Source organism: Malaclemys terrapin, chromosome 10, assembly GCF_027887155.1.
Source record: "Malaclemys terrapin pileata isolate rMalTer1 chromosome 10, rMalTer1.hap1, whole genome shotgun sequence".
Taxonomy (NCBI): Eukaryota; Metazoa; Chordata; order Testudines; family Emydidae; genus Malaclemys; species Malaclemys terrapin.
In genome coordinates, this window is record NC_071514.1 from 62,074,561 (window position 1) to 62,099,683 (window position 25,123).

Consider the following 25,123-nt stretch of genomic DNA (forward strand, 5'->3'; position numbering starts at 1 on the left):
ACATAACAAGTAATTATCTGATAGGTCCTGACTCACTTGGATATAAGACCAGTTACAGAGAGCAAAGACTTTGGCTCAGTATGTTGGACAGGGTTCCAACAAGCCATAAAATTCCTAGAACTTATCTTGTTTTTGCTTAGTCTATTTGCGTTTATGTGGATCTTTTCATCCCAACATTCTGTAACAATTTAGATAATGATAAAGCTGGGAATATGTGGGTCAATGTGTAAACCATTATGCGCTCAGGAATAACGGACACCTTTTTGGATATGTGTGGGAATGTTTGTTTGTGCAGAAAATTTTTCTCTCTTACTCTCTTACAAAGTGACCTGGGCTCCTTAAATTTTGTCTGGCCAGTGTCCTTCAGAAGGGACCTGGATTTAACACATCTGAAAGACATCACCTTTAACAGTGCAGCATCAGTATCTCTTCTTTCAGTACAACAGTTCTGTGTCAGACTAGCTTGGAGGGAGATTCCTCAGCAGGTGTAAATTGTCACAGTTTCATTGACTTCAATGGAGTTTTGACCATTTACATGAGTTGAGCATCTGTCCCCAGGTCTTGTTGTAGGATTTGACCTGAGCCATATGCAAATGTGCTATTCTGAGCCATCTTGACAATAGTTTAATCTGTTTCCTAGTTGTTAAAATGAGAGCTCTTTATTTATTTCCCTATGCAAATTTATTCTAGTACTTGACTATGATGATATTCAGATGAGACACAGGAGATCAGCAAATCAACCTTTCAGAATTGCCATGAAAGTATATTTGCACAGACTAATGATTTACTTTAGTTAAAAATTTTGTTTATTTCCCTTTTTTAACAAAAATACATGCCCATGTAGGTGGGTAAATGGAATACTGCAAGGCTGAAAGAATATATCTATTCTTGGCACTGCTAGAATATGTCTGAGCTACTGTGCATTCATAATCTGCCCAGCACTTGCTCAAAGTGGCCAGAGGTTAAAACAAATTTACAGGTATTGATAGTCAGAAAATATATCTGTCTGAAGCCAAACTGGGACTAATTCACCAAAGGCTTTGTTAGGTCCCCCCTCCCGACTGGACATCTCTTCAGTTTTCAACCCAAGAAGAGAAGGGAATTCTCTTCAGATCCTTTGATCTGGTGAAACATGCATCTCTTGTGTTGTGTATGGCAAAGCTTCTCAATTTCAAAGGGGGGGGGGGTGAAATAAGGAGAAGGGGAGAGATTCCTTCTGAAATAGTAGAGAGTAATAAATCAGATCTGCCGTTACACAAGTTCTCATAAATTCAGGTGCTCTGTTAACTAGATATGTAGGCATCTTGTTTAGAAAAGTAGTAAAAAATGTATTTGTATACTATATCTGTGAAACAGCCTAAAAGTTATTTTGCCTTTGGTGGAAAATGAAGTGTAATATATTGCAGACAACAGCAAACAAATGGAGAAAATTGATATTTGCGTCTCTCATTTTCAAATGGCTCAGGATCACTGGCAGTTACTGAAAATTAAGATAGTTTGGATAAACTGCTCCTGAACAGATTTTATTAAAAAAAAAAAAAAAAAAAATCTGTTCCACAAATTGATCAACATTTGTAATTTGATGAAATCACCTTTAAGGCACAAAGACGATTATGTTAACTGGGGAGCAGTAATGTTTTCAGATCAGTTGAATAATTCCTGCACTGTGTACCAGAGATTTAGTTTATTCACACAATGAGCTAAGGCAATGTAAATTTATACAGCACTGCACAGGACAGTTGTTTGTTTTTAAAGTACTATTATGTGTCCTTGTGCCCTTAGCAAATATCTAGTTCACAGAAACTTTTGCATAAATACCAACAACAAAAAGGGGTGGGAATGACGCTTGTTTAGCTCTTTGCTGCTCTGCTGAGTATTTTATTGTTTTTCTATTCAGTATTCCTTGGAATGCTGTAATTTACCTTTTTTCCCCCCCCTAAACTGATCCCTTCAGAGAGAGAGAGAGAGAGAGAGAGTGTGTGTGTGTGTGTGTGCGCGCCCGCATATGCACAGTTACCTATGGATTATTGTTTTTGATGTGAGTGTTCTTGAAAGGTGTTCTTAATCTGCACCCAGTCTGTTTTCTTCAGTATATGGCCTGATTTCTCAGAAGTGCTCAGAATCTCTGAAAAGCTGTCCAATGTAGATCAATTTTACTATGCAATGAATCTAGCTGCTGAAAGAAATGAATCCTTAGTGACTTCTGCTGTGAAAACCACTAGCCAGGGGAGCAGCAGAGAATACCCCAGATAGCTTCCCCACAGTTTAGCACTTGTCCTGGCTGGTGGGATTTATGTTGAGGAGGATACACTGGGAAACACCTTCTGTTTCCTTTGATGCACCATCCAGAACAGAATTTGCCCATGGAGTTGACATTAGATTTTTTTTTTATTAAACAATTATAAATAAAAAAATAAATCCAAGGGACGGATAGAATACTTAGCTCTCAGTCTTTTCGGGGTGCTTTACAAATCTCCGCCACCCAGGACGGGGACAGGTAAATATTGTCCCCATTTTGCAAGTGGGGAGTGTGTTACTGGGGTAGTGGTAATGTGTCTGTCCTTAAGGAAGCATACATATGTTTTTTTCTGAGCATGATTTGATTGTTAAACTAGGTAGCAAACCTTGAATGGCCTTCAGAATGAGTACATTTACTTGGAGAGTCTGGCTGAAATTAATAGAAAAGTTTTCAGATGAATATTATTATTAAGGGCCAGATTACAATACTTAACAGATTGGCTAGTGCCTCACTATACGAGTAGTCTCATTGAAGTCAGCAGGGCCACGCATGACTCATGATGCTTTTAATGTGGCAAAGGGTGTCAGAGTCTGACCCTTCTATATTTAAAAAATACTCCTAAAACTTTTCTTTATTTTTCGAGTGCTTGCTTATGTCGATTCCATTCTAGGTGTGCGTGCGCCCACATGCACAGTTGTCGGAGATTTCTGCCTTAGCGATATCCGTAGGGTTGGCTATGGGGCCCTCTGGAGTGCTGCGCTCATACCGGCCGTATACCCTCTCAGTTGCTTCTTTCCGCCTGTGACTGTTGGTTGGAGCGCCTGGTCTTGCATTGCAAGAGCATTAGCAGCTCTTCATTGTTTAGATCATTCTCCTTTGTTTAGTTGAGTAACTAGTTAGTTGTTACATGTTTCAGTAGTAGTTTAGTAGTTAGAGTCCCAACTGGGACTTTATCCCAGAGCGAGGCATGCCCTGTTCCCCAGGCTTCAAGCCATGTTTTGAGTGTAGCCAGCTAATGCCCATCAGTGACCCTCATGATAGCTGTTTAAAGGGTCTGGGGGAATCTCATAGAAAAGATGAGGGTCGGATCTGCAAAAACTTTCATCCCCAGACTCAGAAAGAGCAGGACATTTGATTGAGGGCTCTCCTCATGGAGGCTGCTCTGACCCAACATCAGAGCCCTCACACTAAGGCCTTGGCTACACTGGTGCTGTACAGCGCTGCAACTTGCTGCGCTCAGGGGTGTGAAAACGCTCCCCCCCCCCCCGAGCGCAGCGAGTACAGCGCTGTAAAGCGCCAGTGTAATCAGAGCCTGCAGCACTGCACGCTCCCTCGCACCTCTGCAAGCTACTCCCCTCGGAGAGGTGGAGTACATACAGCGCTGCAAGAGCTCTCTCATAGCGCTGGCGGCACGACTACACTCGTGCTTCACAGCGCTCGCGGCAGCGCTGTGAAGTCCCGAGTGTAGCCAAGGCCTCAGACTCCATGCCCACTACTTTGGCTTCACCACGCAGTGCACTGACGGCACCAGAATCCGCCTGGCACCATTCCCCCTCACTCATACCAAAGAAGCAGTCTAAGTCGACTGGTCCGCTGGCACCGCGCAAGAAGGGAACTTCGGGCAAAGGACCTGTGTTAGGCCTCGTGCCCATTATGGAGGCTCTCAGGTATACCGCTGTGGTTGGATCACCTAGCCCAGCCAGGGACCCGCCTCCAACTCTCGGGAGCAGTAGCAGACCATCTGCGGCCCGGCAGGCAAAGAACAGTTAGGCCGACCGGCACCACAGACTCCTGGCCACACGGCGGGTCCTGCCAAGACACCAGTGCTGATGGCCAGGCCAGTTATGGGGCCACCCATCCCTGAAGGCAGTGGAGCATCTCCGGACCGCAGGTGTCATTCCCCTTTGCCATGGTCCAGGAACCTGGCACTGCAGCCTCAGTCTCCAGCCAGGAGGCCCACATCTCTGATACCATGGTCCCCACCAAGACACGGGACTCTGGAGTCACAGCACCGATCCCCATACTCACAGTAGCTTACGTCCTCCCGCCAGGGATCGACAAGGCGCCAATCACCATCGCCTCACGCTGCTCCCAGGCATCGGTTCCCTCCAGTATGGGATCATTCCTGGTCATGGCACTGGTCGCCGGGGTCCCGGTACTGTTCTTCAGGCAGGCTCCGGTCCTCGCCTTCTCCATACTGGTGCCGATGAGGGACAGTTGACAGACTCAGGCTTTGACAGCCTCGCCCTGGTCACCAGAAAGGCAGTGGTCCAGGTCGGAGTTCAGCCCTTCCCCTGTAAAGGGCGAATTGCCTCCCAGCCAGGAACTTGCCAAGGCACCTGCGGCACCAGCATGGGGTCAAGGGCAATGGCCTGCCCAGTGGCAATGCTGGAACCTGTGGGGGTGTACCTGTTATACCAGCACCTTACTCCTATCGCTCCTCCCAGGCTGCATTGGACACCCGCAGCGCAGCTGGCCTCGGAGTCGGAGCGTGGTACTGAGTCAGATGCGGGAGCTTTGCGGGAGGCTCCGGAGGCCACAGAGCAGTCCCTAATTGAGGAAGGGGATGCTCTCCACCCTCCAGTGGTGCAGTCGTCTTCGTCCTCGTCATCCCCGGATGAGGTGGTGGCAGAGCCCTGACAAACCAATAGTCCCCCCAATAACTTCAGGGAGCACCAAGGCCCATAGGCGCCGACTCTGCACCCACTGGCAGCTGCCCACCCCAGCTCACCTCCGCCTCCTCCCCTGAGCGTGCTGCGGCTCCTCTTCTCCTCCTAGCTCCCAGTGCTTGCCACCGCAAAACTGCTGTTTCGCAGTGGCAAGGCTAGGAGGGAGGGGGAAGTGGGGGAACGCAGTGCTCTCAGGGAAGAGGCGGAGGTTTGAGCACCCACCGGCGCTGGGAAAAGTTGGCGCCTATGCCAAGGCCTGCTCAAGAGGGTGGCTGCCAACCTGAATTTGGAAGTCAAGAAGCTAACTGAGGCCTGGTCTACACTAGGCATTTATGTCGAAGTTAGCGCCGTTACATCGAATTAACCCTGCACCCGTCCACACCGCGAAGCTATTTAGTTCGACATAGAGGTCTCTTAAATTCGACTTCTGTACTCCTCCCCGACGAGGGGAGTAGCGCTAAATTCGACATGGCCATGTCGAATTAGGCTAGGTGGGGATGGAAATCGACACTAATAGCTCCGGGAGCTATCCCACAGTGCACCACTCTGTTGACACTCTGGACAGCAGTCCGAGCTCGGATGCTCTGACCAGCCACACAGGAAAAGCCCCGGGAAAATTTGAATTCCTTTTCCTGTCTAGCCAGTTTGAATCTCATTTCCTGTTTGGACGTCGTGGCGAGCTCAGCAGCACTGGCAACGATGCAGAGCTCTCCAGCAGTGATGGCCGTGCAATCTCAGAATAGAAAAAGGGCCCCAGCATGGACTGATCGGGAAGTCTTGGATCTGATCGCTGTGTGGGGCGATGAGTCCGTGCTTTCCGAGCTGCGATCCAAAAGACGGAATGCAAAGATCTACGAGAAGATCTCTAAAGACATGTCAGAGAGAGGATACAGCCGGGTTGCAACGCAGTGCCGCGTGAAAATCAAGGAGCTGAGACAAGGCTACCAGAAGACCAAAGAGGCAAACGGACGCTCCGGATCCCATCCCCAGACATCCCGTTTCTACGAGGCACTGCATTCCATCCTAGGTGCGGCCGCCACCACTATCCCACCAGTGACCGTGAACTCTGAGGATGGGATATTGTCCATTGCCGGTTCCTCGGACATGTTAGCGGACGGGGAAGATGAGGAAGGAGATGAGAAGGACGAGGCAGTCGACAGCGCTTACAACGCTGATTTCCCCGACAGCCAGGATCTCTTCATCACCCTTACAGAGATCCCCTACCAACCGTCCCCAGCCGTTAACCCGGACACAGAATCTGGGGAAGGATCAGCCAGTAAGTGTTGTAAACATCTAAACATTTATTTTTAACAGAGCAGGAATATTAAGAATAACAAAAATGGGTTTCTCATGATTAGTTTGCCCTAGGCGCTTAACGTTTCAGTCCTGGGCAGTGCAACTATTGAAAAAAAATCTAACAATGTCCGGTTTAGCATGATTGTTCTGCCCAAGCCGCTCTACTGTTTAGTCCCTGCCAGTGCAGCTACAGTAAAATGCGGTCTATATGTCCGGGGATAGAGCAGAAATCCTCCTGGGACATCTCGAGGAAGCTCTCCTGGAGGTAATTGGAAAGCCTTTGCATCAGGTTCCTGGGGAGAGCGGCCTTATTGGGTCCTCCGTAGTAGGAAACGTTTCCGCGCCATGAGACAAGCAAATACTCCGGGATCATTGCCCTGCAGAGCAGGGCGGCATACAGCCCTGGTCTTTGGAGGCTTTCCCGAAGCATTCTTTCTTTCTCACTGTCTGAGATCCTCATCAGGGTGATGTCGCTCATGGTGACCTGCTTTGAATTAGGTAGGGGAATGTTACTGTTGGGACTGCTTGCCCGTTCCTTTACTGAACTGTAACCGCTGGTTTGCAGCCACGCGGTGGAGGCGTGAGAGGGGCAGCATACAGGGATCTTTCCCGGGGACAGCCGCGAGGGGGTGGGACGGGGCAGAGTTCCTGCTTGCCGGATTGCTGGCAGCAGGGACTGGCATTGCTTTCAATGTGAAAGGAGGCCAGTGCTACTATTAAAGTTTTAAGCGGCCACAAGTCTACGGCTTACCATGTCTGCCTGCTACACAAATTCCGGTGTCCTGCCCCGCTTCTCAGATCTGCAGTGCAAGACCCCAGGCACTGAATGCGAAGGCCGAGAATTCGACCTTGCCCTGAATGCGCATGTGATAGGTGCTGTGCATGGTCTTGTTCACAGAGAAAGACTATGTTCATTGTTCACAACTACATTTATCTTTCTGAGGAATTCACTCCCTTTTTCCCATTCCCACAGCCACATCTGCGACTGTCTCACAACCTAGCCTGGCATCACACTCCCAGAGGCTAGCGCAGATTAGGCGTAGGAAGAAGAGGACACGGGAGGACATGTTCTCGGAACTTATGGGCTGCTCCCGAGCCCAGGCAGCACAGCAGACCCAGTGGCGGGAGAACTTGTCCCAAATGCACCAAGCACACATGAAACAGGAGGAGAGGTGGCGGCAGGAAGACCAGCAGGCGACTCAAACGCTGCTTGGACTAATGAGGGAGCAAACGGACACGCTCCGGCGCCTTGTGGATGTTCTGCAGGAACGGAGGCAGGAGGACAGAGCCCCGCTGCAGTCTATCTGTAACCGCCCTCCCCCGCCACCAAGTCCCATACCCCCCTCACCCAAAGTGAAAAGAAGGAGAGGCGGCAGAGTCCGTGCAAACTCTCACTCCACCCCTGCAGACAGCTCTAGTAGTAGAAGGCTCTCATTCCCCAAAATTTGACAAGTTCTTTCCTTCCCGCCTCACACAAGCCCCCGTCCAAGTTTCACCTCCCAGTTTCATGTGTAGTTGCTAATAAAAAATACGTTTCTGTTAATTACTTTCCATCATGTTCTTTTGGAGGAGGGGGGAGAAGGGGGTTGGTAATTGGACAGGACAGTCACCTTTAGCAGGGTACATAGGCGGGGGCATATCCAGCAGCAGGGCACATACACAGTGCGGTCACTAGTTACCCTGGTCAGTCTGGGAGGTGGTTTTCATGTTCTGTGGTGGGGGGTGGGTTGCTCTGTGACTTTGTGGCGGGGGAGGGCAGTTACAGATCTTATGCGGCGGTCCTTATCCTGGATCACAGAGCCACGCAGCAGGGGATCTGTAACCGTCCTCCCCCTGCCACAAAGTCACATAGCCCCCCCATACACACAGTCCCGATCAGGAGGGGTGACAGGCTCCGTTGAAACAACCAGTCCACCACTGCGGAGCCTGTCAATCCTGGAGTTTAGAAGCGTCATTTGCGTCACTACACTACACCCGCTCCCCACCACAGTCTGCGTCCCAGGTTTAAAACATTCCCGCGAAAACAGTAATAAAGAAAACGGTGTTCATTAACAAAGTAGAAGTGATTTTATTTCTAAACGTGTGTTGGAAGGGGGTGAAGGGGGTATGTAACTGGAGAGGATAGTCAACATTAACTGGGTAAAGAAACGGGGGCAGGTTCAGCTTCTCTGTACACAAACTTAAAAGTCACAGGTTACCCTGCTCACTCAGGAACCTAGCTTTCAAAGCCTCCCGGATGCACAGCGCGTCCCGCTGGGCTCTTCTAATCACCCGGCTGTCTGGCTGGGCGTAATCAGAAGCCAGGCTATTTGCCTCAACCTCCCACCCCGCCATAAAGGTCTCCCCCTTGCTCTCACAGAGATTGTGGAGCACACAGCAAGCTGCTATAACAATGGGGATATTGGTTTTGCTGAGATCACAGCGAGTCTGTAAGCTTCTCCATCTCCCCTTGAGACGGCCAAAAGCACACTCCACCACCATTCTGCACTTGCTCAGCCGGTAGTTGAAGAGTTCTTTTTCACTGTCCAGGGCGCCAGTATAGGGCTTCATGAGCCAGGGCATTAGCGGGTAGGCTGGGTCCCCGAGGATGACTATAGGCATCTCCACATCCCCAAGAGTTATTTTGTGGTCCGGGAAGTAAGTACCTTCCTGCAGCCGTCTAAACAGACCAGAGTTCCTGAAAACATGAGCGTCATGAACCTTGCCCGGCCATCCAACGTAGATGTTCGTAAAACGTCCCCTGTGGTCCACCAGTGCTTGCAGCACCATGGAAAAGTAGCCCTTTCTGTTAATGTACTGGCTGGCCTGGTGGTCCAGTGCCAGGATAGGGATGTGAGTTCCATCTATGGCCCCACCGCAGTTTGGGAATCCCATCGCTGCGAAGCCATCTATGATCACCTCCACGTTTCCCAGGGTCACTACCTTTGACAGCAGTACATCAACGATTGCCTTGGCTACTTGCATCACAACAATCCCCACAGTACATTTGCCCACGCCAAAGTGGTTCGCGACTGACCGGTTGCTGTCTGGCATTGCAAGCTTCCAGAGGGCTATGGCCACTCGCTTCTGGACAGCTTCTGCTCGCATCCGGGTGTCATTGCGCTTCAGGGCAGGGGGCAGCAACTCACAAAGTTCAAGGAAAGTTCCCTTACGCATGCGAAAGTTTCGCAGCCACTGGGATTCATCCCAGACCTGCAGCACTATGCGGTCCCACCAGTCCGTGCTTGTTTCCCGGGCCCAGAATCGCCGTTCCACAACATCCACATGACCCATTGCCACCGTGATGTCCTCGGCGCTGGGTCCCGTGCTTTCCGACAGGTCTGTGCTACTCTCAGACTTCAGTTCCTCACCGCGGTGCCGTAGCCTCCTCGCCTGACTTATCTGCATCTGCCTCTGGGAAAGGTGGATGATAAGCTGCGAGGCGTTGAGAACGGCCACAACTGCAGCGATGGTCGCAGCGGGCTCCATGCTCGCAGTGCTGTGGCGTCCGCGCTGTCACTGACTAGAAAAGTGCGCAAACTGATTTCCCGCCGGCGCTTTCAGGGAGGGAGGGCGGGAGTGATGGACGGATGACGACAGTTACCCAAAAGCACCCTCGACACATTTTTTTACCCAGAAGGCATTGGTGGCTCCACCCACTATTCCAATGGGCAGCGGGGACTGCGGGAACTGTGGGATAGCTGCCCACAGTGCACCGCTTCCAATGTCGACGCTTTCCCCGTTAGTGTGGACTCACAAAGTCGAATTACTGTCCTTAGTGTGGACACACACGTTTGAATTTGCAATATCGATTCCAAAAATTCGATTTAAGTAAAATCGAACTACTCTCGTAGTGTAGACATACCCTGAGAAATCCAACAACCTCTTCAATGTCATCCCTCCTCTGCCCCAGCCCAGGTCGCATTGCCTGTCAACCCAGGAGTCCCTGTCTTCCATTCCGCCTACATTCAAGAAGGCGGAAAAGAAGTACTATGTCCCCTTGAAGGGGTTTGAATCCCTGTACCTGCACCCTTCCTGTCTTCATTAGCTAATTGGCTGTTTGTTGAAAGTTATAAAAAGCTAGATTGGATACATAGGCTGGTGCAAATAAGAGAGAGCTGTAGTGACTCTGGGAAGGAGGAAAAGGGAATTGGGGAGGGAGACTGCAGAGGATCTTGTCTTTGAAGTAGGTGATGTGTTCCTGCACAGAGAGAAAGGGCAGGGCAGACTGAAGGAGAGACCCAGGCAGTAAATAGATATTTGGAAGGTGTGGGACTGAGGGAAGAGAAATAGAGCTATTTGCCAGGGAAAACTGCAGAGCTGGAGGAAGAGAGGATAAATTTGTGTCATAGGGTACATTGTGATCTCATTCTCTGAGGGCAAAATTAAAGGTTATTTTAGTTTATTATCTGCCTTTTAATCTTTGTGACTTTATAGCTGAGCTACTAAATGTACAGCCTTTATCAGCTATGAATTGTGTCGCTTTTAATGAACTTCAGTACTTTTATATCCAGTAACTTCTCTGGTGAAACTACTTTGTCGTGCAGCCCACTATTTATACTACTGCTAAACAGGAGTGGTACAAAAATGGAGTGACATTGCTTTCCAAACAAAGCTCATTTATAATGCACTTCCTTATGGTGTTGTCACTTAAACTAAGATGTAGCACTCAGAATTAAAACTGGTGAGAATAATTGTAGTCAGTGGCCAAGATTTTCCAAAGTGAGCAGCAATTGAGATAAGTTAAACGTGGCTGCCATTCAGAGGCTGGGTGCTCAGCACTTTTTGAAAATCAGACCTCTTTAAGGTGTCTCAAGTTGGGCACCCAAAAACTGAGGCATATAAAATTACAAGTCATTTCTGAAAAACTTGGCCAAATGGTTCTATTCAACATGCAAATGCACTCTGCTGAGAAATGCAGGTGTGAGATTCCTTCCATTATTTCTTTTACTAAATATTTATTTCAAGCAAAATTACTCTAATATGCTTCTCAAGCCCCTTCTAAATCTAAAATCTTGTGGGGGAAAGTGAGCCTCCAGGATGGAGCTGTGGAATTGTGTTTTATTTTTCCGCGGTATAATTTATCTGCAGACAAGTAGAGGGTTAGACAGCTGATAATACTGCACGCTGCTACAGGATGCTTTCCATAAACCTGGGCATTTGCCTGCCTTCCCATATGTTGATCTTTCTGGAGCTCTGCTACATTCTGTTGTTTCACTTTAGGGGTGATTGGCAGATCTGTTCCTGGCACTCCATGTGATATTGTTGAATGGTAACTTCTACCTGTGCTCTGATGAATCCAACTAGCGTCCATTTACCAGGTATCGACCTGGTGTAGGAGTGGTGCTGCTAAAGCTCTGAATCAGTTACACCAATTGAGATTAATTTACAGCAGATAATTTGTTGGGGAATGGCCCTTGGGTACCCACAGCAAAAACTGTGGATGAGAATGTTAGTTTGGTTGTACAGTTAATAAGTTTGCTGTAGCTGAAGAGTACAGAGACAAGCTTGTTGTCTTTTTTTTTCTTGGTTCCCTGATAATGCTCTGGCATCTGTACTCTCCTTGCTGTGGATGTAACTCCCATCCTACTTTAATGGAGATTACAAACATGCATGTTTAGAACTTAACATGGCTAGGTCCAAGTGTAACAGGGTAGTTTGCCCCTTGGGACTGAGAGGGCTTGGGAACTGGGAGCAGCCAGCTCTTGGATTCAGATCCAGCTGCGAAGGGGACAAGTGGCTGAGAGAGCTCAGATGAAGAGGGGAGCTGCAAGAAGGAAGTGGGCTCCTGTGGCAGGGGTGATGCAAAGGAAAGGGTTCTATGCCCCTACAGCCTACTTTGGTCATGGCAATAGCTTTATTTTAGTGTTACTTTGTGAGTCTTGTGTTTGAATTTATCTGCCCTGAAGGAGGGATCTGAACAGACTTTGGCCATGGTGTTAGTCCTTCCTGGGCTCAGGGACAGGCAACAGCCTACACTGAGTTTGTTAGCCCACTCTACTTCCCCACATTCTGGTGGCTACACAAGCAGCCTCCCTTTTGTCCAGACTTGTCACTTGGGGGCTATCTTCATCCTCTTCTGCTCCTCCCCGTACATCTAGGCCATGTCCTCAAAAGCTCGCTGTTTCTTCCTATGCTTTCTTTCAAAGGTGCTACACTTTATGTATCCTGGCAGCTACAACACTCGTCTGTGCCCAGATCATCTCCCATCTTGATTGCTGGAACCACCTCCTGATACCCACATCTTCCCTGCCAGGCAATCAGAAATCCACTCCATAAAATGACTTCTCACAGATGGCCCTCCCAATTCTGGTTGCTTAACTTCTCTGTACTTTGGTTTTCCTATGTGTAAAGTGAGGAGGAGGATGCTCACCTGTATAAAGGGTTTTGAGATCTTCAAGTAAAAGATACTGTAATAATGAAAATTACATGGAAACTATGGGGCTAATCCAACTCCTAATAAAGACAGTGGAAAGACTCTGGTTCCAACAGGAAACTAATCAACCCATGCGTGGCCTTCAGGCTCCTACCTTGGTACTGCATCCCTTTGTCTCTCTTAAATGACAGGAGATATCATAAATAAATAAAGTGATTTTTTTTTATTGTGAAGTGTCAAATTATAATCTGAAAAATGTAACATTGAAACTGTTTTTTGGCCTGCATCCCTGAACATGGCAAGGGACTCCTCAGAGTATGTATCGCTTTAAATATCCTCTAGTGCTAAGTTGTTGCAGTTTATTCGTCTGCCATCTGACAGGATCATAGAAAAATTCACAACAAATGCATGTCATACTCACTTTGAATATGCACTTAATGTTTTATATCAGATGTTCAGTGAAGTAATTGTCAGTATTTGTGACAGTTGTCTGTATTATTGGTTAAAATCCCATGTATGTATAATAGGACCTAGCTATTTTTAAGGAAGTAGGTATTTATTAAACATTTTGGAATATATCTTACAAATTGATGGGATGATTTTAGGGGTATGGTCTACTAATAATCTGTGGACTGATATGTGCTGTGTTGCTAAGGGCTGATTGATTAGTATTTGTACAGAGCATCACAAATGTAAAGCACGCTTATATTGCTGCTAACTGTTAGCAATATCAGGTTTGCAAAATTTCCTTTGCTTAGCACTTTTGATCTGTAAGTACTGCTTATTACATACTTTAGCACTCTGAATACTTTGTGTCCATATCAGTAAACACAGGAAATTAATGTGGACCCTTGACCAGAAACTCCACTGATAATGTTTCCTTGAATGTGATGTAAGTTTAAAAACCTTAAGATCCTACAAGATTTGCCTTGCTCTTTTTCATCACATGTGAACGCCTCAGATTTTACTCAGTAAATACCGCTTAGATTGTATCTTGTGAACTGTTTTACTCTTGAATATTAAACCTTACAGTTTTGGTGTGGACAATAGAAAAAGCTATTTTCTACATCCTTTAAAACCACACTCAAATCCTATGTTTTGCAGAAGTTCCTTTAAAAAACTGGAGCAGTCTATTACTGATAAGCATGGTAGTTTTCTGTCTTTCTGCTTCATTAGAGATGTCAAGTCTGCTATCTTTCCTCCATTACACGCATGGCTACAGAGCAGCAGTCTACCCATAGGTCAGAATAAAGATAACCACAATATGACCCAGCTCTCTGAGCTGCAGTGCATGCTGTCTTAGTCATGCAGTATTCATTTGTTTAACAAAGCCATTTTTCTTTTCTGAGGTATACATCTTCTTTTACACCCTTAGAATTATTACTAAGCATACCGTAAGACCTTTCATTTGAGGACTCCATGAGAATTTTCAAATGGTCACTGCACTTCCCATCTTACAGATGAGAGTCCAGGGATAGATTTGCTCAGTGTAACAGATCAAATCAGTAGCAGAGATGGAAATAGAACCTAGGATTCCTGACTCCCATTCCCCCTTCTCTACAAAATAGACTATGTCTCCTCATCTCTAGTGCCGAGCTGGGGAGGCCCATTTCTGATCTCACTTGTACTGGGATAATGCTACTGTCTTCCTTGAAGTTACTCCTAATTTACATTGGTACAAAATCAGAATCAGGCCCTGAAAGTTTTCCTCACAGAGTACAACATAGATATCCTCAGCTATTGGATATTCTTATAAAGAAGAAGAAGAATTGGATATTAATTTTGAGGGGAGTTTGTAATTTAGTTTTTTCATTGTTTTTATTTCTTACAGGGCACAGATTGATCAGTCAAACTGCAGCTAAAATTGATGTGGACTTTGATTATGATGGACCGTTAATGAAGACAGAAGTTCCTGGGCCTAAGTCCAGAGTAAGTTCACAAAGTGAGGTGGTTTCTCACACACACACACACACACACACACACACACACACACACACACACACACACACACACACACACACACACACACACACACACACACACACACACACACACACACACACACACACACACACACACACCATGTTTTGATTGACCAAAACACAGTACCATGCCTGATATATAAAAAACGGGAGCTACAGATTATTGTTATCCTAAATAAATATTACACAATACACAGAATCCATTTTCTTTCAAAGACCCCCAGAATGAGAGACTAAAATGGAAGAAACAACACTAAGGAACATCAATAGTCCAAGCAGCAAGACAATAACTGTGCACACACTTAGATCAGATTATGAAAAGAGTTAGACAAATGTCAGGTTGTCTGTATGTCAAAATATTTTAAGACAAAACTCTCCTCCCAGATCTGTATGAAAGATCTCACCTGTAATGTTCTGCTTCTATAGTGTAACTTCAATGGTGCAAGTGGTCCAGTTGCACCAGGGCCCGCAAGATGTGGGGGAGGGGTAACTAAAAGAGCTGCTGGGGAGATGACGGAGTATCTGAGTAAAGATTTGCAATGGCTGATCAGAGAGGAGATTTTGCCCTTGGTGTCTAACCTCCTGGTTTCCTAATGTCTATTGCTAGTATTAAGAATTAGAAGCAAGTGAGTCTAATGAAACCTCCCATCTGCAGGAGAGCAAAGTGTATTTGCTTGTCTCCTAGTCCTCCAGTTGGAACACTGAACTGGTTGTGCCGATTACAAACTGATACTTTAGTTTTGAAAGTGGCATGAGGGTTTCAATTAGCTGGACATTTCCTTCTGATAGAGTCAAGTATTTAATAGAAATCATTAAAGCAGTTCAGTTGAAGTGTACAAACTATGTTTATCATGCTCTTGATTTTTTTATTATTTCCTTTCAGGAGTTAATGAAACAGTTAAATGGAATTCAGGTAACTCATCAAATTTATTTTTTGCTGCCAATCTCTCAGCATTTCCATTTTAAAATCAGATTTTCTAGCATTAGGTTCATACTGCAAAACTAGGCAAAAAAAAATTTAATTTAGGAGTAGTTGTGACAGACTGACAGTATCCCATAATATCCTGAACAAAACGTATGGAATTAAGATAAACTTTATTGAATAAAGTTAAACATTATTGAATTGGGCTTAATACCTTTGGGGTAAACTGTATTACAAATGCAATTGTGTATGTGTCACTGTGGCATTGTATGTATTGTTTCAAATAGGGAGGGGGATGCTAATATACTTCCTCCATTATCAGCCTTTGAAGCCATTCTCTTCCCCCCCCCCCCCCCCCCCCCCCCACACACACACATACTAGTTCAAACTGACTTCTCCAAAGACTGACAGCCAATGGAAAGGAACTCTGGTCCACAGCAAGCCCCATCCTTAGGGAAGGATTGGAAGAACTTGGCTTACTGGGGCCTATAAAACTGTGTGCTTGTTCTGAGCTGAAGCTGTCATGAACTTATAACCACAAGGAAACCACGAGGGTGGGGTGTTGAAAGACTGCTCTTGCCTGAGCCCATGTTAGAGTTGTGGTGGTCTCTGGTTAGCTTCTTAGCATGTGTGTAGGTTCTTTTATTGTTTTTTATTATGTTTTCTTTGTAATGCTTTTTACCTTAAGAATAAAGTAGGCTTGCTTAGAAAGAGCTGTATGTTACTTACAACTGTAGCAATCAGTCTGTTATCAGTCTCTGAAGAGCAAGTAAACAGGTTTGTTTAGGCAGACTATCATTGCTGGGAGTAACACAGGGAATCGGGCCACTGAAGGGGGAATACAGGTGCAATTGCCCTTAATTGTGACCGTAGTATTTTATGGTTAAATTATTGTACAATGTTTAATAGAAAATAACTCTATAACAGTTTTTAAATTCTGAAATGTTTTGTGAAGTCAGTGTGCCCTATTGTTTATTATTTACCTCTTTAGGGATTCCTACTGAATGTGGTGATTTTTTAATTGCTATTAAGCAGAGGATATGAGTATAGGAATCTTTGAGCTTAAAAGTATGTCAATATAACTATATATTTCCTTGACCAAAAGAGCAATTTTGCAATGTGCACACTTGATTTATGTGCAGAAACCGCACCCTTGCAGTTGTTCGACTTTATTCACCAACTGGTCCGTGCAAGGCCTTCCCCCCACACACATAGTGTGTGTGCGGCTTATTAGAAGAACAGATTGAGTCAGGAATATTGTGTTTTATTCTCTATTCTGCTACTGACTCAGTATTTGACCTTGGGCAAATCATTATCTTCATTTAATTCACTGATGCTTGTAAAACACCTTGAGAGCCTTAGATGAGGAAGTGTGAAATACTGTACTGCATTCTGTTCCCTCCTGTGTCCCTATTGCAATTATTATTAAAATCCATTTTTTGTAAGAGGCTACAGTAAACTTAATTCCCATACAACAGAGATGTGTATATTTGTATTTTATCAATAGATATTTTTAAAAGGTTTTGCTATATATGTCCCCCACTTACTATCTCCAGATTGTACTGAATATTCTGCCACATGCTAGATTTATTGGTTTATTTTTTTTCCTGTAAGAATGCAGAAGCCGTGCACTTTTTTTGCAATTATCAAGAGAGCCGAGGGAACTACCTTGTAGACGTAGATGGCAACCGCATGCTGGATCTCTACTCTCAGATTTCATCCATCCCAATAGGTAAGAGCCAGATTGCGCTAAAGCTCTTGATTTGCTATGGAACTGCTCCTTTCTCTCTCAATCTCTGCTGGAGAAGCTGATTAATTAAACAGTGAAATAGCTGACACCATGTATGCCTTATTGCAGTCACAGTGCTTCACTGCTCTGTATTCCATAACTGCATCTCTATATAGCTGGAGGATCTGCTTTAGGATTCAATACACATGGCTCACTTGAAGCATATATTGGGACCTAGAAGGAGCCATAGTATTAATCTTGGATTGAATCACGGGTGGTGGAGGGTTCTATAACTTTTAAAACAAGTTCCTTATTAAATGTAATGGCCTAAATGCAATATTTGACCAAGCATATTGCCTTAGACACAGCTGTCCTTCTGAGACAGACTGTCCGCCCACTCGACCTCTTCCCAACTGCAGACAAAACACATTCATTTGAAGGCATTCTTATCCTCACATCTCTCTTCTGTAGATACCAAACATGTTGCTTCTGAAATCCATTTTCTCTAGTTCCTTATGAGTCTGTGTGATGAAATACATTATTCACATACTGTGGGGCTAGCCCTGCAGAGTTCCCTTGGTGTTATCATATACCTGACCAGTGCTAGCCCACTTTGTACATTGTTTATGTTGATCACAGCAATTGAAACAATTTGGTTCTAAAGTATTTAAGCTAGGTCATCCTATATGGACTTGCTAGATACGTTTGCACATCATTAGACTTGAAAGAATCCAAAATTAAACCAAACAATGTAGTTTAAATCAAGTTTTGTATTGCCCAGAATTCAGGTTCATGACTACTTTCTCTTGCTGTTTTGGTCCCTAACATACTTTTGTAAAAGGTCACCTGGGGAGTGAGTCTGGAAGTTTAGAATAGAAGAGGAAGTATTTACCCTCTAGTTTGAAAGGTCAGATGCATTAACCAAAGTTGTTAGCATATGCCAACTGGTTGCTGATCTTGACCCAGGTCCCAGAGGACAGGTGTCTACATTGGAAAAACTACCTCTAACTGTCTTTCTGTCGACACTCTCAGCAGAGAGGCTAAATGGAAATGGGAACTGAAACTCACTCCCATTCTAGAGGTGATACGTCTGAGCCAATACTATGGCACATTGATGGGAAGTCAGGGAAAGCTTGCTGTACCCCTACTGCGTTATACAGTGGATGGAAGAGTTTGCTATCTAGGGCTGTCAAGTTGACACCTTTCATCTAAATTCACTAAAATAAAGGTTCTTTTCATAGAATCATAGAATATCAGGGTTGGAAGGGACCTCAGGAGGTCATCTAGTCCAACCCCCTGCTTAAAGGAGGACCAACCCCAACTAAATCATCCCAGCTAGGGCTTTGTCAAGCCTGACCTTAAAAACCTCTAAGGAAGGAGATTCCACCACCTCCCTAGGTAACCCATTCCAGTGCTTCACCACCCTCCTAGTGAATGCTGCACTGACTCAAACATTGCTAAATTATGGATTAAGAGAAATATGTGGTAATGACTGAATTATCACAATTTCTACATAGGGTATATCTCCTAACTTTCTAATTAGCCCCATAACTTTTTGCTGGTGTTCTTCCAACAGAAACATTTCCTTAAACAAGTCAGAAGTAACATGTATACAGCACAAGTACACCAATCAGTCTGTGGTCATAAATCTGCATTCTTTGCAATTGTGCTTAGATCACTGCCTGATTTTCCTTTCCACTGAAATATTTCTCAAAAGTTAACCCAGTTTTCCAGAATCTGACAACTCCATCCTTCAGTCCCTTGACCATCAATCTGCCTGCTACCATAATTTTAAATCAGCACTATAGCCTAATCTTTTATCCAGTTTTATCATATTAGATTCCACAACTGGTTCTTTGCTTCCTTTTCCAATTCTTTGTGGATTGAAATACAAACTTAAACTCCAAAGGAACCATACATTTTCACTTACAAAAACCAAGAAAGATTTATACAAGTCCAATCAAATTAATGCAGCCTATGCATCTCAAAGCTACATATTTGGACTGTTTTCAAAAGAGGCTATGAAATGGCAAACTTTTAAATTAAGTGTTTTGACAACAATGCTTAGCTCTGATATGGTGCTTTCCATTTTCTACAATCTTTACAAACATTAAACGGAAATGCTATCTGCTATTTCAGTCCCAGTTCAGGTCAGCAATGTTGAATGGACCATCAACCATCCTTGGCACTTCATGACTTTTGCGATATGAACAGGTGTGAACTAAGAACTGGGGGCATGCTTTATATTAGGGTACATTTATATATAGTTTATAATGGGTTAATAACTGATTGATAGACATCATAATAAATGCATATCTATAATACCTTCTGATGTGATTAGCAGCAACTTTATCTCTTTGATTCCATAACCACTCATTATGCATTTATTATGATGTCTATCAATCAGTTATTAACCCATTATAAACTATATATAAATGTACCCTAATATAAAGCATGCCCCCAGTTCTTAGTTCACACCTGGCAGGCTCGGGGGTATAACCGCACCCATGCTCAGTGGTCATACTGCTTTAACTTTAGTGGTTTCTAAACCAATGTAAAGTGGTACAAAAACTGTGTACACATCCCAAAGAAAGTCTGTGGGCTCTTTTCTATTAGAAAAATCCTCTCCTCCATTCTCACTCTCTGTCCATATGAAGTTGTAAGACGTCAGAATCCATTGGCAGTGTCTCCGCAATCAAGGCATCTTAGAAAAAAAAAAAAAAAAAAAAAAAAAAAAGTTAATTGTTCCAAACAATTCCCCTGGCCTTTTTTACACCCTTCAGCTTTCTTATACAATGACATGGTGCAAACTGGCTTTTCTCTACTCTGATCAGCACAGCTCTACCTCTCAGAATCTGCTTTGGGTATCAGAAATCATAGCTGATTATCACGAGCCCAACTCTCATGCTCCAAAAGCCACTTGTTTTGCTCCCTAGGGAGCATGGTGAAAATCCTGCAATTAAGGAACCATAGTTTAATTCGTGACGACTGCTCAGGGTATGGATTTAAAATGTGCAGAAACAGCAAGCTTTCTGAACTACATATATTTAATAAATTGTATAGATCTTTGTTGGAGATCTGCTATGAAAAACAACATAATGTCAGTAGAGATGACTGGCCTCTAGGAGCACGAAGGTACTGCTAGACATGTGGCAGATGCAGGTGGAGCTAGGCTGTAGATCTCATGTTTTGGAAAAGGATACTTGAGCAAAATTATGTCGAAAAGTCAGCATTAATGTGAATACTTGGGTCAGGGCACTAGTCTTTTGTACTTATCTCTCTGCAAGTAAATCCAATAAACCTTGCATGGATCTGTTAGACTTTGTACGCCACAAGATTTAATAATGGACCGCCAGGCTAGAACATCCTTATCAGCAAAGACCGAGAAGTAATAACCTCCTGTGCAGAGAGAGAAGAAATGAAGTTTGAAAGACTCTTTAGACTAAAGACACTGGACTATTTCCTGCCAAATACCAATAGCTAAAACAAGGCTCTGGGAGATGCATTCCTCATCACATGGGATGTGCTGCTTCTCTGTGCCTTTCCTCCCTTTCCCCTTCTGTTCAGAGTACTCCACAAGATCCTGGGGGACAGAGCCCATGTCATCCTTATAGCTCTGACATAGCCACAACAGATCTGGTATACTTCCCTCATTTGCATGATGGTATGCCCTCTGATCTCTCTCCATCCAACTCCGTGACTCCTTTCACAGGTTGCAGGTCACATCCTCCATCCCAATCAACCTGCTGCACCTGAAAGCATGGCTCCTCCATGGTTCTGGAATGTGGAAATAACCTGTTTGGAAGCAGTTAAACAAGTACTCAGTTAAACAAGTACTGTTTAATAGCAGGCGCGCTATGACTCGACACACTTACCTCCACAAATGGACTAGATTCCAATCCCGGTGCGCCTCCAATCAGGTCGAGGCAATGAGTGCTCCATTACCACTTATCCTGGACTATATTTTACAACTTAAGCAATTGGGGTTATCCACAAGCTCCATTCATGTGCGTTTGGCAGCCATTATGACCTTTCACTACAAGATAGACGGACACTCTGTCTTCACCCACACTCTCATGGAACGATTCCTAAAAGGCCTCCAAAATCTTTACCCTCACATATGGGATCCAACCCTGGCTTGGGACCCTGGCCTCTTCCTACACTCTCTTACTAGACCTCTATTCGAACCAATGGCAATATGCTCCTATGTTCATTTACCTATGAAAACAGCATTTCTTGTTGCTATCACCTCTGCCTGGTGGGTTGGTGAAATTGGAGCATTTATGGCATACCCCCCATGCACAATTTTTCATGAAGACAAGGAAACAACTAGTGGGTCATCCATTTTGGATCTGGGGTTGAGCAACAGGGATGAATTGGTTAGCGAGAAGGTCCCAGAGCTCATGCTGCAGTCCAAGCCTGAACGTCTGCACCACAATTAAACAGTCACTTAACCCTAGCCCTAACCCTGTGAGCCCGGGCCAGCCGTGGGTGTCTAATTGTGGTATAGACATAAGCTAGGAGAATGGAAGCCCTGAGCTGCTGACCCAAGTGCCCTTGTTGGCAGTGGAACAGGCTGCCACCTCTTTGCCATTCCAGCCTAAAATGTCCATTATATTCTGCTTCTTGGACTTTTTCTTTGTTCATAATATTTATGTAATGATTAAATGGCACGAAGAGGAACTGAGTTATCAATCTCACATGGATGTAAGTCCTGCTCAGAAGTGCGTGGGGGACCACAAATCCGGCAGCCTAGTAGGAGCTGCCCTGCTTTGGGAAAAGAGTCAGGCTTCAGGGGCTCCACCTCACTTGTCTGGGGTTTGTATGCGGAGTAGGAAAGCAACAAGATGTACCAGAGGAGAGAGAAGAATGAACAACGTGAGGAGGGGGTCAGAATGGCAGAGGTTGAGGTATGGAGAATAAGAAGAGGATGGCATGAGTTAGGATGGACATTGTGTGTGGATGGAAAAATGAAAGAGAATGGGGAGAGGGCACTCTGAATTGGTGCTTTGGAGAGGGAGGGGACATCTGAATAAAGGCAGCATATCTACACATTTTTACAAGCAATATGAAAGTTAGTATCTAAGCATCTTGGATAGTAGCCTCTGTTAATGTCAGCGTTCGGTAGGGTTTAATCTGGAGGTCTCTCATACAGCAGGTAGTTTTTCAACATCAGCAGCTAATCACTTCATTCCTGCCAACATACCCCCGATACTTCCCCTGATAGACAACACAACTGAGTATGCATTGAATCTGTGTCTGAGTAACCAGATCTTCTTTCTTCATAATAATCTTAACTGATTCCTGCTAGCATGACATACAGTTAAAATACTGTTGAGATTTTACTCATTGTAGACCAAAATATTCAAAACAGTATTTAAAATTGATCCTCTCTCATGTTAGTCTAATGTGTCAGTGCTTGGAAAGAAAAGATAGGCTGTTGTTATGAAACTAGAACAAGGAATTTAGGGGCATGATGTGCTTAGTTATGAAATCAATATGAAGTGAGACTGTGTCAATACCAAGGAAAATGAGATTTCCAAATTACCAACGAGAGGGAGTATAAAATAATATGCTGGTTCCTGCTGGGGTCTTATATTATTTTAAAATCAGTTTTTAAAATAGGTATACTAGGCCGCAGTCCTGCATATATCTACATGTCTGTTTACTCTTAAGGATGCGGGTAGTCCCATTGACTAGTGATGGGCATAAGTTAAGCATCCTTGATTTAGTTAGCCCTATCAGCAGCCTGCAATACTGTAATGTTTCCCTGTGAAAAGGGCAGAATATATTCTTTCAATCTCAAATAGACTCTCTCATTTTAGTTTAAGGAAAGCAAGAAGGAACCAGGAGAGTGCATGGTCTCGGCTGTAATATGCCACAGCAACTCTGAGAACAGAAATGCTTCTGCAGACAGGCAGAACCATAGGAATTTAAAGTTTCAGTACAGAGAAAATAAAGTCATAAGTTATACAACATACATTAAAGCTACCACTGACCACAAGGCTTGATTCTTTCGTGCAGTGACTTACTGTTGTTGATGGAATAGTATTTCAAAGGTTTGCTCCTTCTGTCTGCAGTGCTCAAAGAGTAGGTAATAGATGCTTTTTCTTCCCCAGGATGTTGTGTTTGGGGTTCCATTTTGTGACTCTTGTGTTCAGTGTATATCTGTGCCTGTTTAAGGAACATACTTTGGTCTGCAGTGATAAGTGCTGTAGGTCTACATCTGTTCTAATTTAAACAATGGGAAAGAACAGCATCTGATAGCAAATGGAAGAGACTGGGTGCATGCGAACTGGCTGGGGCTCAGTTGAGTTAAGACAAATTGATGCTAATAGGTAAGGAAAGCATTTTGATGAACAGGCTAAGGCTGAGAGTACAGCTTTGACTGCAGGAGTGTCTGACCTTTACCAATATAGATACCTGCTCAAGGTTACATTGGATCCATTATAGGTTGTAGATTCACAGATAGGAAGTAGCTACCATAGGTGGTGTAGTCACTGATGGCTGGCAACATTTCTCTTCAAAGCAGACTATGCATCATTGATCAAGGTCCTATGACTCTCAGGCTAGATTATTTATATGCACTCTGGTTGGGGCTACCCATAACAAGGACTCAAGACCGTCAGCTAGTATGGAATGTAGCTGCTCTTCTCTTGAGTTTGGTGAGCCACATTGAATTCATAACCCAATCTGCTTTCTGCTCTGCATTGGCTATCTTTTTGCAGGTGTGTGAGTACTGTAACGTTGCACTCCATATGCTTAATGGAAATATGCTTATGAATGACATAACTGGAATATGCTTTATGCTAAATACCCCTTGTATGGTGTCATTAGAAAGCTTGTAATCTACTAAGTGTGTTCATCCTATTTGTCTGCATGTATTATTTCTATATCTGGAGTTAGGAGAATAAGATCTGAACTTGTATCACAGATGTAAACATATTAAGTGGAGGCCATTAAGGGTGCTTCAGAAACAATCAGTTGTAAAGGGCCTTAGTTACTTGAAAGCCTTCCTGTGTACGTGTGGGCCAGCCCATGGGGAATGGAGACTAGAGGTCTTACAGTGACATGTGACCATGTCACCTGATAATGAAATCCATCTTAAATCTGGTACTTTTACATTTAGAAGGAGGGGTGGGGACCCAGAGAGACAAAAGATTCCTGCCATGTGCCAAAGCTATAAAAGGGGGTGGAACAGGACAAAAGGGGCTGCCAGTCATGAGGAAATCCCTGCTTACCACCTGAGATGTCTGCTGGAACTAACAAGGACTGTACCAGGGGAAAGGATTGGGCCTAGACTAGAAAGGAGTCTAGTCTGTGAAAGAAGCTTATTGGAACATCTCTAAGTTTAAGATATTACCTGTAATCAGTTTCTTAATGTATTAGGCTTAGCCTTGCATGTTTTTGCTTTATTTTGCTTGGTGACTTAATTTGTTTTGTCTGTTATTACTTGAAACCACTTAAATCCTACTTTTTATACTTAATAAAATCACTTTTGTTTATTAATAAACCCAGAGTAAGTACCTGGGGGAGCAAACAGCTGTGCCTATCAGTGTTATAGAGGGTGGACAATTTGAGTTTTCCCTGTATAAGTTTTATACAGAGTAAAATGGATTTATTTGGGGTTTGGATCCCATTGGAAACTGGGGGTCTGGGTGCTGGAGACAGATAACCTGCTAAGCTGTTTTCAGTTAAGTCTGCAGCTTTTGGGGCATGGACCAGACCCTAGGTCTGTGTTGTAGCAGGCTAGAGTGTCTGGCTCAACAAGACAGGGTTCTGAAAGTCCCAAACTGGCAGGGAAAACGGGGCTCAGAGCTGATTTCAGCACATCAAGTGATAATCCCAAGGGGATCTCTGTGACCGAACCTGTCACAAGTACAATCTGTAAAGCCCTATAATAGCTTGAGGTGGAGTTATTTAAAACCATA

At 44.4% G+C, this 25,123-nt stretch overlaps 1 protein-coding gene across 3 annotated transcripts in view; it reads left to right on the plus strand.

Moving 5' to 3' along the window:
- Positions 1 to 25,123, plus strand: part of ABAT (4-aminobutyrate aminotransferase) — a 152,783-nt gene that overhangs the window by 70,187 nt on the left and 57,473 nt on the right. For all 3 annotated transcript variants that reach the window (XM_054041963.1, XM_054041962.1, XM_054041964.1), the window contains exons 3-5: positions 14,391 to 14,488; positions 15,425 to 15,454; positions 17,078 to 17,195. In XM_054041963.1, the coding sequence (XP_053897938.1) occupies positions 14,391 to 14,488; positions 15,425 to 15,454; positions 17,078 to 17,195 (246 nt within the window). The remainder of the gene's footprint in view (positions 1 to 14,390; positions 14,489 to 15,424; positions 15,455 to 17,077; positions 17,196 to 25,123) is intronic.